This window comes from Bicyclus anynana, chromosome Z (genome assembly GCF_947172395.1).
Source record: "Bicyclus anynana chromosome Z, ilBicAnyn1.1, whole genome shotgun sequence".
Lineage (NCBI taxonomy): Eukaryota > Metazoa > Arthropoda > Insecta > Lepidoptera > Nymphalidae > Bicyclus > Bicyclus anynana.
Genome location: NC_069110.1, coordinates 280,402 through 295,576, shown reverse-complemented (window position 1 = coordinate 295,576; position 15,175 = coordinate 280,402). Strand labels below are relative to the sequence as shown.

At 37.4% G+C, this 15,175-nt stretch overlaps 1 protein-coding gene across 1 annotated transcript; it reads right to left on the bottom strand.

Moving 5' to 3' along the window:
- Positions 1–236: 236 nt before the first annotated feature.
- LOC112053749 (cubilin) lies at positions 237–11,913 on the bottom strand. The gene is made up of 4 exons (XM_024093286.2): positions 11,754–11,913; positions 3,327–3,461; positions 2,794–2,919; positions 237–376 (listed from the first exon to the last, which is right to left on the bottom strand). Exons 1-4 carry the CDS (start codon positions 11,887–11,889, stop codon positions 318–320), a joined length of 456 nt encoding a protein of 151 aa, XP_023949054.2. The 5' UTR covers positions 11,890–11,913; the 3' UTR covers positions 237–317.
- Between the last annotated feature and the right edge of the window lie 3,262 nt (positions 11,914–15,175).

Sequence of the window (15,175 nt, the reverse complement as noted above, 5' to 3'; positions counted from 1 at the left end):
GAAAAAAAAAAAAACATTATGTTGCGGTAGGTATTCGTTTAAACGGTTTATTCAATACGTCCTGTGAACGCTTCTATGTCCAACGTTTGAGCCACAATTTATTCTCTAAGACGTATAACTACTGTAAAAACCGTGCAGGCGTAAACGTACTATGTGAATCTAGCCTTAGTAAAATCAACCATCTTTTTACATTATAGTTTTAATGACAAACGCCTAAATAAGTATAAAAAGGAACATTTTATGGTACTCATTGTTGTATTCATAATAACAGTGATTCAGGTATATAATCTAACGAATAATTGCTTAATTTATTGACTTCAAATGACGATACATTCGTGAGGAAATTCGAGTCCGTACACCGCTGCCGTGGGGCAAGCTGTAACAAAACAGAGCATTACTTAATTTAGCTTAATCAGCTTAATCTCTATTCAAAATATATGGCTAGTAGGTACACAAATAATGGTGGTTTACAGGAACTCAAGAAGATATAACTCAGACTATTTACTTAAGGACTATTACAAATTCCAAAATTATCTATCATTTTCTGAGGAATACGAGCTTAGATTTGGCTATATTACTAAAAGTTAGAGCCCATTTTTACATCACTCACACAAACTACATAAAAGTATTTTTACGTAACTCTTTAACTGACGAACACGACTGGGTGTTGTACCTACAACCACCACGTACAACTATGAAATATCGATTCTATAGAGACAGTTTTCATAACATATTAGATATTTGATCATATGCTTTGACAGAAAGGTAACTTATTAAGCGAGGCAGGTCCTTAACTAATTAGTCTAAGAATTTTGAAAAAAAAATTTTCATTTTAGATGACGTCTCTGGCGTAGTTGGTAGTATTCTTGTTCTCAACGGAGAGATCCGAGGTTCGTTCCCACCTCGGGTGAACGAATTTGAGATTCTATGTAAAAAATGTCATCCGGTCCTCACTGGATATCACGCAGTAGGTAAGTGACATTTTGTGAATTGATTTGATGTTTATTTCAATAGGTTAATGATAAAGACCAAAATAGTGAATAGGCCAGCTGGTGTCAGTATGAAGTAAAAGTATAAATGAATAATATTTTTAAATTTGGTGGTAAATTCGTTAGTTAAAATAACACCATCTATGAAAAATTTAATGAACTATTCTACTTTATTGAAACTGCAATAGATGGCGCTATGGTAACTATTTTCAACTTGTGCTTCATGAAATATGCAATCGGGAAAATCGTTACACAGCCTACGGATACGCCTCCATTCAATACAACTCTTATAATGTATGGACGTCTCGCTCATTCGTATTGAAATCGTAATATACCGCAGTCCATCGGCGGTGCAGTGATAACTGCTTGCTGGTGATCTATCACCACGTAGTAAATACCTTCGACCGAGTATCTTAATGCGGTGGTCAGCATTGGTGCGGCAGCGACAGTTTACAGTTTATTGTGATCTCTGTCCACCTTGTGTTACCGCTGCTATAGGTACTCAGCTCTGTATGGACTATGGAAATGGATGGAGTTTAGCGGGAACATCGTAGTAATCACAACATGTAGCTCTCGTTTTATTTTTTATTGATTTGCTGCATTTTAGACAAAGTCGAATGCATAAACGGCAAACAAGCCGTGATTGCCCAGTGGGTACGACATCTGCCTCTGATTCCGGAGGTGTGGGTTCGAATCCGTTCCGGGGATGCATTTCCAACTTTTCAGTTGTGTGCACTTTAAGAAATTAAATATCACGCATACCAGAGAATTTTCTAAATTCTCTGCGTGTGTGAAGTCAGCCAATCCGCATTGTGGCAGCGTGGTGGACTCAGGAGTGAGCCAAATATGGGTTGATAATGATGAATGATGAGGACGAAAATGCATTTCATTCAATAAAATGAATATGTAAAGGTGCACAAATGAAGTGGAGGTTGAACAAGAGTGTTCTATGTGATTATTTCGATTTTCTCGATGCACTCTATCAAAAGTTTTAGTAAAGCCTTTGCCGTACTGAAGCATGACATGACTTGACCACGACTGACTGCTGCCACGTGCCAGCGATGGACGATACTTTCGTCCGAATAGTGCAAATTATTTAAAACAAATTATTACGTCTTGATGACTGGCTATGGCTAAATGCATATTGAAACAAAACAAAACAGCTGTGTACAAACGGTTGGTCTATAAATTATTTCTTTTTAGGTAACTAAGTCCATTCTAGTACAACACTGTTCTGTTATTTCCATTAAATATTTACGCCCTTCGGAATTCACCTAGTAATATTAAAGAGATAATGTTTGAGTTTTTTGTATGTAGAGGTAATCTCTGACTCTAATAAACCGATTTTTAAAATTCTTTTACCACGAAGTATGTGAATGCCCTATGCATATTTTAATAACTATTGTGTATATATTATAACGCGTAATATTACTATATAACGCGCCACCGACGCGACGCTTTCATTAAAGATAGTTAGTTTTGCTAGTTATCTACTCAAAGCTAAATTCTATATCATAACATAAAACTAAAACTACGAGGGCAGACTACTGACGAGGGTGCCAAACGAATTCCGCTAGGTATTTTATTGTCTTATTTTTTAATCCCTCAGAGTAATTTTTATCCAGGGCTCGGAATTATCTAGTCATCAAATCGGACCTTGGATCTCTTGGATTTGCGTCTGGCCCTTTAAACGTAGGTATCTATAGCAATTGATGCTTTCACTATACACTGTCTTTCGTCAGCTGAGTTGATAGAAAAGGTTCAACTTGATAGAGAGTAAAAGAAATGAGTATTTATGAGTCACCTTTCTCACATCGCTGGCCGTAATACCCTGAGCCTTCGCATTTGCAGGTGAAGCCTGGGTCCTGTGTAGTCTGGCTACATATGCCTCTCAGGCACGGCGTTCTGGAGCAGACGTTGGCACTGCGTTCTGTGAAACAATCGTTACGACATCTGTCGGGCGTCTGCTGCTGGACATAGGCTGGGCTCCTAGACTTAACATCCTTGAGCAGCCTTTGACCAGCGGCTCCGTGCCACTCATATAATATCTGTTCACTTAATTGGTGAATTCACCATTCTCTAACCTTGGGACCCAACACCAGAAGAGCTCTTTGCGACAAAGTTCGTCCGCGGAAGGACCTATAACCCTCCTTACTTCTGCCACCAAGCACCACTGTTTTGTTCCGGAGATGGGTCGTTTGTGTAGGTGCTTAAGGCGTATATATTAATCATCACATTTACGACTCAGGTTGATAGACAAAAAGGGCCGCATTTTAGGTCATCAGGTGGGCCGTTTGCTCGGTTCGTCAATTATTATTATCTACTATAAAAAAATACCTCTCAGCGCATTAAGGCAGATTCTCCTACTCTTGTAGATAAAGTCGGTCTTGCACCCGTAGCCGCAAGAGCACGCGTTCCCGTAGATCTTGCACCCATGCTGCGTTTGGTTAGGTTCACATGCCTGGACAATGACTGGAACAGAAAAGCGTGCATATATGTTCAACGAGTCACATAGGACGGCTCAGCGGACCTAGCGGGCTATGCTCGCAGTATATCTGCGTGATCTAATCAGACATTATGTAATTCGCAGAGTAATCAAAGTTACTGACATAACCCAATTTATCAGTCGCAAAGCTGAAGAGACAATGGACATGTGGTAGTTCGAGGAGGATTTTTTTCAAAGTGATTGAAATCTCCGATGTTAGGTACTATTTTACTGGCCTGCGTATAATCAAATCCTGCAAATAAATTTGACATGGTTTCCGTTTGGTATGTTACGAATTACAATATTATGATGACATGGAGCTGATCTGGACTACGTCGACGGATCGAGTTTGGGTATGATTCCTCTTGGTAAGTACTTTGATCCTAGATAATATTCGTCACATAATGAATGTGAATTACATATTTGAAGGAAGAATATGGTGAACACGTGCTAGGGGCAGAATGGCATGAGGGTGTACAACCATGTCTTATAGCTAAACGTTGCGCTTCAGGATACCAGTGCGAACTTTGTTGTCCGTTTGTCCAGAAATGTGGATTGGTTGGAGCGATTTCTGGAATCTTTTTCTGCGAGATAAACGAAATTATTGAGCAACATGTACCTAGGCTACTTTTTATCCAGATCCACAAATCCTGCGGTACACGCAAAACCAAAAAATCAAGTTGGGCTATTCTTGCTAAGCTTTTCGCTATCAGAAAATGAAAATCACCGAACTTTTTAGATAAATTTATATTAAGAAAAATAATAATATGACGATGTTTTCTTCCTACCACTAAATGAAGTTACAGGTAATTTATTTCATGAGTAACCAGTACCATACCATACCATAATGCATTCGGCTTACGCCTTTTGTAAGTTTCGATAGTAAATTATGTAGATGTGCCTACTCACTCATATAACTATCCATTGCACGATTTTAAAAAGTTTTCTTAATAAATTATTTAACATGTAATGCCGCATGCTAGAGACGCAATTTTACATCGAAAGAGGTAAAGTTGTGTTTTTTGCATGCGGCTCGCGAGGTTGCCGACACCTGAACTAGACAGGTTAGTAGTTGGCCATTAACTCGCTGACAATTCACTTTGAATGCATAAAGCCGGATTTACATTCGTCTGACGTGTCATGTTATGACGCATCAGAACAGAATCAGTTTCATACATTTTGTGTGCGCACATCAGAAGCCATCACGAAATGTCACAACACATAAGTGTAAACGTACGTTGCCGTACAAAATGTATGATACCGATTCTGTTCTGATGCGTCACGACACGCCATGTCAGACAAATATAAATCCGGCTTTACACTTTTACGAGTAGGTAGGTATATCGATATCGACCGATGCCATATTCCTTACTTCGCAAATGTCTTCATATCTTGTACATACATTATGAATACACCAACCTACGAGTATGTTTTGTCTGCGCGGGCTCACAAACCTACATTTAGTGTAGCTCTATACAAATAGTGCTCTTATTTATTTTTTGGATTGATTAGAAATCGTAAAAAATTGCTAGTTATAAAATTAGATTATTATTTTTTATGTAATAAATAATATGAATTAGTATCGTGGTGTTTGGAACTCCCTTCAAATCGCCCTTGTCCGGCCCTTGTCCGGCCGTGGACGTCCGTTGGCTGATATGATGATGATGATGAATGAATATAATTACTGTAGCATTCGATAAGTCACATTGTAAACAATATTATACAATAAAACAAGATAATAATTAACGGTAGTATGATGTAACCGTAGTTCCGCTGGACGGTGTCATCCACAGAACATTGATCTATGGTCAGTGGTCAGTGGTCGTCCCTGGAGTACCTGTATTTAAATATATTATATTATATACAAAATTACAAAACACTGTTAAAAAATAAGACAAAAATCCAGTTCTCCCGGTACGGCTTTTGAGTGCACAAATATCCGGTGACTAGAGCTCTAGAGTGAGGAACATCTTCAATAATTATGCGCTGTTTTAAAGCTTTAGTATAAAAGCCTTCAGTACCCGACCCTTCATACAACAACCAAGCGAAATTAGTCGAAGCTTTTCGTTTTTGTTTTTGGCTGAAACGACTATCAGAACAACAGCGGTCGAGTCAACATGCCGTCATGCTCTTCTCGTTACTGTTGAAGTTCTTCAGTTATAAATTTACGACGAAATGTGGCGTTGGTTTTTATTTCAATACCTATTTTGACATGGTTATAGCAAAAATATTGTCTAATGGAGTTTGTTTGAAGCTTTTCTCTAAGATGTGATTTGTCGGTTGAAAATTAACTTTTAATAAATAAACGTAATTCAACTTCGACTAAAATAGGCTTCTAAATTGTTATTTCTTTTCTCCTATTTTTGTTCTTACTTACCAAATATATATATATATTAAAAAGAAACGGCTTTACTGAATTTTATTACGGATCTTTATTACTCACACACTGGTTACAAGTTACAAGTTACAATGGCGGACACCGGAAGAAGCAGAAAGAATGAAGATTGACAATAGACTTAAGCATAGATTATATATACTCGGAGGATACATAATTTAGTGAGTGTTTATTTTGGTGATACCAATTTCTAACACCCCAACTTCAGCAAATAAACTAAACTCATAATTAAACAAATTCAAATCTGACATAGTCCTAAACCCCCCATACATTTATAGTGTTTATCTATACTTAAAGCCTTTGTAAGAAAATCAGCAGGCATGGCTGTTGTTGGCAAATATTCCAATTTTATAATTTTTTCACAAACTGCATTCTTAATGAAATGATATTTAATATCAATATGTTTACTTTTTCTATGATATGAATGATTATTTGCCACCAACTTCTGCGCACTCTGGCTATCATTATATAAAATTACAGAACTTGAATTTCCAGTTAATTCATACAACAAGGATCTTAAATACATAGCCTCTTTGCATGCCTCTGCTATAGACATATATTCAGCCTCCATACTTGATAAAGCAACAGTCTTTTGTTTCTTACACTCCCAGGAAATAGCCGAGCCTGACATCACAAAACAATAGCCAGTATAGGATTTGCGGTCTATGATATTACTAGCCCAATCAGCATCAACAAATCCTACAAGATCAGCTTTTTCCTTAACATATTTTAAACAATAATTTTTAGTATTCTTTAAATATCTTAGTACTCTCTTTGCATAATTCCAATGAACACTAGTATAACACTTATTAAATTGACTGAGAAAACTTATACAATAAGTTATGTCAGGTCTTGTAAGGACTGACAAGTACATGAGACTACCTATTAACTGTTGAAATGGAATATTACTATCAAAACTTTCTGATTTATTGATATTTAACTTACATTCCATTGGAGTACTAGCTTCTTTACAGTTAATCATGTTAAATCTCTCTAACAACTGCTCAACATATAGCTCTTGGTCTAAGGTAATAGAATTAGAATTTTTATCAATTTTAACTCTCATGCCTAAGCATTGCTGAACCTGTCCTAAATTTTTAATCTTAAAGTTAGAACACAATACAGAAATTAAATTATCAGTCTCTTGTTTGTTATTAGAATAAACAAAAAAATCATCCACATACAATGCAATAATAATTTTACATTTATCATTCATTTTTGTGAAAACACATGGCTCTAAATTACTCTTTTTAAACCCCAATTCACATAAACATTGCTCTACTCTCTCATACCAGGCTCTAGAGGACTGCTTTAACCCATAAATTGCTTTATTTAATTTTACAATATTTACCTTTTTATCAATATCACAATTTATGTTTGGTTGAACCATATAGATATCCTCTTTGAGATAACCATTTAAGAAAGCTGTTTTCACATCTAAATGAGTGATTTCTAAACTTAATTGTACAGATAAAGCAAATAACAATTTCAGGGTAGAGTGTCTTACCACTGGTGAAAAAGTTTCATCATAATCGATACCTGGCCTCTGTGTGAAGCCTTTAGCCACTAAACGTGCCCTGTAACGCACACTGTTATCACTATCAACTTTTCTTTTAAACACCCATTTACACTTCACTAAGGTTTTATCACTGGGTAATGAGTCCACGGGGACCCATGCATCATTTTCCTCAAATGCCTGTAACTCCTCCTTCATTGCATCAATCCAATAGTCTCTGTCAGGTCCTTTTAAAGCCTCCTGAACACTAATGGGATCACAACTCATAACTGGAGGTGATGTGGTAGCTAGGTTTGTATAACCGTAGCGCTCTGGTATTTTTCTTGTACGCTTTTCAACTTCAGGGCCTTTATCTTCTGCTTGCTCATCAAGCTTCTGAGATTGCTCTAAGGTGGTATCCAAATCAGTCATAGCGTTAAGATATTCTGACTCCGAAGAAATATTAAGATCTGGATTCAACGTAGATTCCTTCTTAATTTCTATGTCTATACTCTTAACATCACTGCTCGACTCCTCTGTTTGGATAATATCCCCAACTGAAACTAGTACATATGAGTCCTGCTGATTTTCTATATTCTCATGAATAATTACATCTCGACTCGTAGTAATACATCTTTTACTAGGATCATACACCCGGTAACCTTTGATATTATCAGCAAATCCAACTAAAATTTGCTTTTTGGACTTGGTATCCCACTTTAGCCGCTTCTCTTTTGGCACGTGAACCATCACCTGGCTGCCAAATATTCTTACATGACTTAAATCTGGTTTTGTATTTGTCCATAGCTCATATGGCGTTTTATTATTTAAGCCTGATGCAACTGACCTGTTTCTAAGATAGACGGCAGTATTGGCTGCCTCTGCCCAAAACTTTTTATCTAGATCTGCATCAAATAATAAACAGCGAGCCCTCTCAACAATGGTTCTGTTAATACGTTCACTTAAACCATTTTGTTCAGGAGTATATGCATTAGTCTTCTGATGAAGAATGCCGGCCTGCTTCAAATAGTTCTCAAATTCATTGCTACAAAACTCTAAGCCATTATCCGTTCTAAAAATTTTAATTTTTTGGTTTTGTTGGTTTTCTACCATCGCCTTATATTCTTTAAAGTATTTAAATGACTCACTTTTCGCCTTAAGGAAATAAATATGAACCATACGTGTATAATCATCAACAAAAATTAGGAAATACCTTGCTCCACCAATCGAGATGGTCTCCATCGGCCCACACACATCTGCATGAATGATATTTAAAGATGCACTGCTCCTTGTTCCTGTATGGCCAAATGGTAAGCGAGATTGTTTTCCTTTACAACACACTGCACATGTATTCATATTTATATCTGACTTGTCTGTATATGACATACCTGTCACTGCTCCGTCTTTCATTTTGTTCAGATCGTTTATATTCAAGTGACCCAGTCTCCTATGCCAAACTTGACTACTGACTGCTGGAGTTGATGTAAACAAACATTGTTTATGTTCTATGGCTAACTTGTATACACCATCTATCTCATTTGCTATGGCCACCAAATTGTTGAGTTTGTTGTAAATATAGCAGCACTTTTCTTTGAATTCCACTCTGTTGCCATTTTTGATAAGTTGACTTACTGATATTAAGTTCGTAGTGAGGTTAGGTACACATAAAACGTCTTTTAAAATCACTTCATATTTACATTGTGGAGTCAAAGTAACTATTGCAACGTCACCCGAACACAACACTGGCATAATACTTTGATTTGCTGTAATTATCTCTTTTGTGCTAGGTGTAAAACACTCATTCTGCACGATGTTTACATCCGTGGTCATATGCGTACTCGCACCGCTGTCTAAATAATAATCATATTTACTGTAGTTTCCATTTAAAAACACTGCGGAAAACGCGTTCGTTTTCTTTATTGGTTGTTTCCTGCACTGTGATTTATAATGTCCAGGCGATTTACACCGAAAGCAAATGATATTACTTTTATCGGATTTCATAGATAATCCGGCATCTCCGGCGCCATGACGGTTTGACATTTCATTGCCTTGTCTGACAAATTTTTTATTAAGTTGTCGGCCATGTTGTCCTATATTTTTATTATAGAATGCACTTCCGGCCACGCTACTTTCATTGTCTATGTCGATTAACTTGGTTTTAATGACATCGGCACTAATGGTGATTCCAGAATGTTCTATCGCCATTATCATGGGAAAGTATTTTTCAGGTAGCCCTGCCAACATCAAACATCCTATCCACTCCTCGTTAACAGTAAAACCGGTTCCGGACAATTTCTGAGCTGTTTCCATTATTTTTGTAATGTAATTTGTCATTGAATCAGAGTCATCCAGGCGTATAGAAATTAAATTCCGTAATAATGTTATTCTTCTTGAAAATCCTGAATCGTCAAACATGGTTTTCAGCTTCATCCATAGGTGCCTTGTGCTGGAAGCGTCCTTAATATGGACATATAAAGATGGATCTATTGTTAAAATTAACTTAGCTTTCGCTTTTGCATCTTCTGCGGCTACTAATTCTGGACTCTCTTCTTTAATGCACTTATCCATGCTCTCCAGAACAAGAAGATTCTCCGCTGCAAACGCCCATTCGTGATAATTCTCGCGTCCCTTCAGCTTGGGCACGCTAGTCAGGAATGAACTGGAACTCGAACTAGCCATCACTGTTAATTTGTATTCAATTACTTTATACGTTTTACTTTAATATTAATTTCGGGCTTACTGTGCCCATAACCTATTAAAAAGAAACGGCTTTACTGAATTTTATTACGGATCTTTATTACTCACACACTGGTTACAAGTTACAAGTTACAATGGCGGACACCGGAAGAAGCAGAAAGAATGAAGATTGACAATAGACTTAAGCATAGATTATATATACTCGGAGGATACATAATTTAGTGAGTGTTTATTTTGGTGATACCAATTTCTAACAATATATAACCGTAATTGAATAATCAGTAATGATAGCACTGCAAAAATTCGCAAGCAGGCATACAATTAAAAATTCGCTTAATTATAACATTAATTCAATAATCATGAAACAAATTGCCCACAGTATTATTATTATTATCTATACTAATATTATAAAGAAGAAAACTTTGTTTGTATGATTGTTTGTTTGTTTGTAATGAATAGGCTCAAAAACTACTTGATCGATTTTAAAAATTCTTTCACCATTCGAAAGCTACATTATCCACAAGTAACATAGGCTAAATTTTATTTTGTAAAAACTAGGGTTCCGTAAGATATTTAGGTTTTTCGGACACAAGGTGTAAAAAACCAACCAGAAAAGTAGGGTAGGGGTAGGTAGGAGTAGGGTAGGGGTAGGGGTAGGATAGGGGTAGTTGAAAATTTACATCGAGTTTCACGCGGACGAAGTCGCGGGCGTCGGCTAGTTAATACTATAACATTTGCACTACGCAGACGAGTGCAGGAAACTTTATTTTGAGCTTCATGACTTCCCGGGCCGGACTCGCCCCTTGGACCAGAGTCGTAGGAAGGTAAGCAGTAGTACTACCAATATATTGGTTATATTTAAAAGATACGACTAATATTTTTTATAAAAAGTGTGCTATATATTTTTTATCGTTTTTTCAAACTGCAATGAAACAAAAATAATGATTAAACGGTTGAGAACGACCAATTATACACAAACCTTTACTGTTTTATTTATAAAGTGACAAAATATGTTCATCTCCAACTAGTCGGAACGAGAGAAGTTAGGAGCGAGCGGATTTGGAACCGATGACCTCTCGGTGTTTCGTTTGGCCTCTTTACCACGGAGCTCTTGAGGCTCCATATTATAGTTACAACTATGTGGAACAACATGCGATAGTGATTAAAGCATCATCGTGTTAGTTCGTGCGAGGCAAAGATAACAAACACTGCTTTGAAATTGAAATATTCAATCAAAGTGTACTCGTATACAGAAAATATTATAATTCAATCCGAAAATGAATTAATATATGGCAGCTTTTGCTCAGGGTATAATTTAGTATTGACTTTGCTTTATTGAACCATTTATTTCTGTAGTCATTTATATCTAAATCTATTAACAATTCGGATTTTTGCTTTAATCACCTTATAAAAAGCAAAATAAATTGAAAATTAAAGTTTTTCTACTTTATTTTGTATTCTGTCGACCCGTCTGTCTGCTGGGTGAACCATACTCCTAGAGGGCGTATATTTTTTGGAAATGTTTTCTTTTAAACTTTAATTTATTACCATTTCGATCAATGAAATAGAAAATAACAATCTCATTGCTTTCTCTGGATACAAATGCAACGAATGGCTGTTGAAGCGTTGGTAATACTTGTAGTATTGTCCCTATGAGGTTGGGAGAGGAGCTGGAGAAGAAGGTGAACTCACCGCATACGCAGACAGCCGCTGTGAGCACGAGCAAGGCGCCGCTTCCACTCATGGTGTCTCCGACGGTGTGTGACTGCCGACTGGTGAAGCACGGCCCGCGAGTGACGGCTCGGCAGCTCGCTTCGATACGCTGCATCCTTTGATACGAGTGAATGTCCGCTGTAGCGGCCTATCGTTATCAGCCAGGGCTGTCGGTTTATAAACAATTTGTACTATCACATTAATATTATAAAGCGAGTGTTTGTGAGCTTTGTTGTTAGGTATTCATTGACGCAGCGACTGCTTTAAGCTGATAAAATTTAGAATGGAGATAGGTTATGCCTGGCTTGACACGTAGGTAAATATGATGGTTTTCGCGTGATTTATGAAAATCAGAATAAGTATCACATGAACGGAGTTTCGGGCGTTCGCTATTTAGATACTCGTGTCATTAACATTGAATATTATTCAATTATTAGTTTTTTTAAATTTTCATCAATGCATTAATGCATCAATGCATTATACATTTGTTTCACAACAAATAATAATGAAAATGTATTAAAATATCTGGTTCTCATGTTAACACTGTTTGTAGTTTATAGTTAATATTTTGACATAAATTTGATTCTAAAGTCTACATATTAATGATTGATACTTTATATAATTATGTTAATTTACTCTTTGTTCTAGATCTCCATTAAATAAAGTATAAAAAAGAAATTAGATTTAAAAGTTAATTTAGTACACGACAACGTAAAAGTGTAAGACAATGTAAAATGAAGTATTTAATACGGACAGCGCAGTAGCCCTACGTCGTGTAGAGTAAAGTGCGACCTCCCCGTTACCACAAGAGTGTTCGTTGTGACCATTTTTTCGGTGAACGATTATCTTTCGGTAAACATGTTAGTTATTATTTGTTTTATCGCCACGAGTACGAGTACGCGAAGTACAACAAGCTCGTTGTTTGTGAACAGAGTCCCGTATGTTGCATGTCCAGTTCAGAGTGAACGATGAACCGCCTCGTTGGCTGGAGGTATGGAGGCCCAGGATTAAAATAATGTTTTGCTGCTATATACCACTTTCATCTATATAAAAATATAACGTATGAAATGGTTTTAAGCGCAAGTTACGAGTACGGCTGGACCGATTTAGCTAACTATTTTTTAAGAATATTTTAATGGTAGGGTAGAGGCAGGCTAGGGTAGGGGTAGGGGTAAGGGTAGGGTATGTGTAAGGTAGGGGTAGGGAAGTCAAAGTAAGTCAAAGCGAAACTTGACCGAGTCCGCTAGTTCATTATACATTCATAGGTATCTAGAATATTTTACTTTATATTTACCTGTTCATACTAAGTTATCTCATGAAGAAACTACGAGGGCTTCCTTGTTTACTACGGAATCCTATAAAGACATGGCATAAATATGTTAAACAATTAATTAAAACTTACATAGATATGTGTTTTATTGCACCCTGCCGGCACCCATGATGTGCACATTACCCGTAGGTACCTCGAGTTGACGCTTAAGTGACAAATGACGAGATCTAGGTGAGATGTGCATGTGTGCAGACAGTACATCCCTGCCGTCGGATATCATTCATTAATTGTTATTGGCGTTAGTGGGTCAAATGTGCACAACGGACGGCATCGCACAAATTGCAGCCGTGCAATATAAATGGTTTAAGTTGCTCGCCCACCAGACCTGTCACCTGAGAGAGATTAATATAAAGAACCACTGACTCTAGAAATTACGCCGTCTTCGTCATTTCAAAGTAAGAAAGTAACAGTAACTTGTGAATTAGATACTAATCGGAATGTCGGCACTAAATTCTTTATCATTATATTTTATCGTTTTTTATTATTATATGTATTATACAAGTTAGTCCTTCACTACAATCTCTGCTGATGTTAAGTAATGGTGCAATCTAAGATGGAAGCGGGTTAACTTGTAAGGAGGATAAATATCTACCCCTCTAAAAATATACGTGTTTGCCTCCCACCAGCCAGACCTGTACCAATTAAGAAATCCCAATCGGCCAATCCACCGTGCGCCACGGAGGCCGTCAAAAATATCAGCCTACATTAACGTCTAACTACAGGGCTACCGGCCGGACCTCTCTCCTTATTATGAGACCGAATTTGAACCTTAGACCCATCATAGTGCATAAATGCGGATGACGCTCTTAGGGTGGTTATGTTTGATTCTGTAACTATCAGATAATAACAGAAACGAAGGCTTAACGTGGCCTCCGGGGCACGTGACACGAGGTGTAACACCACACAAGTTCTAAATGAAGAACGACGACAGAACTGATTCCTTCATAATCTTAAAACCCCCTCGAATAGTACCTGAAGCTTTCGATGCTGAACCTGACATTCGCCAGTCGTGTCGATGCGTTGTCCAATCGGACTGTGAGGATGAGGGAACAGACTTGTGTCTGCGCGTCGGTCAGTCGGTCAGGAGTATACAAGGCTCCCACCTATACGAGGCATCCACCGCGCCTGCTGCGGTGGAAGGTCGGCCTTATTTCACTCCGATATTCAGACAGGCGTCTACGGTACCTTAAAGGTTACCAAGTGTTCTATTTATAGCAGCAGAAAATCGTTATGGCCTACTTACGATAGAATATTTTTACAATTATTCTTCGTTTATTTATATTAAAATTTGTCTGTAGGCTATTCAAGATTATAATCTATCTCTGCGCCAAATTTCATCCGGCTGCTGAGCTTCTAACCTGCTCTTAGTCACTATAACCTAGAGTTTAGGAGTCATTAAATCAGATTTAACTTTTCACAAGCAGCTCAAAATAAATTTCTAATTAAATTAAATAAAATTCATTAGAAGTCAAAGTATTTTTTTGAAACCAATAACGTTGACATACCTACTCTTAGTCTCGGAAACAAGCTTCGGAAAGAGCTCACTTTAAAGTCCCGAACAGGGACTACAATACTTACATCGATGGCACAGTTCTCGGCGGATCTACGTTTTTAATCTGTGCTGTAATGTATAATATTACTAGCGGACGCCCGCGACTTCGTCCGCGTAAAAATCGATGTCAATTTTCAACCCCTATTTCACATTATATTTTGCACCCTACCCTTACACAACCCTTAAACTACCCTACCCCTACCCTACCCTACCCTACCCTATACCTTCCCTATCTTACCCCTACTCTTAGCAAAATCGGTCCAGCCATATGAGCGTGGTGCGATGACAAAGGGAAATAGAGACTTCTATGCTAAAATTATAATGAGGTAAAGTTTGTGTGGTTGTCGGAGGTAATCTTTGGATCTACTGGACCGATCTGGAAAATTGTTTTACCAATAGAAAGCTACGTTATTTGCGAGTGTCATAGGCTATGTTTGATCCCCATATTCACACGGGAACGGGAACTACGTAATTGAAAGTGCGGGGCGTCATGTAGCGGAATTTCTGCGTCTTTTAGAA

Bases quoted from the DNA above. Each gene is read 5' to 3' on its own strand.
- LOC112053749 (XM_024093286.2), bottom strand. From the start codon at position 11,889: ATGCAGCGTATCGAAGCGAGCTGCCGAGCCGTCACTCGCGGGCCGTGC. The intron at 3,462-11,753 runs GTGAGTTCACCT...TTTCTGTTCCAG, and splicing joins AGCGGCTGTCTGCGTATGCG to TCATTGTCCAGGCATGTGAA. The intron at 377-2,793 runs GTGACTCATAAA...GTTTTGTTACAG, and splicing joins CGGCCAGCGATGTGAGAAAG to CTTGCCCCACGGCAGCGGTG.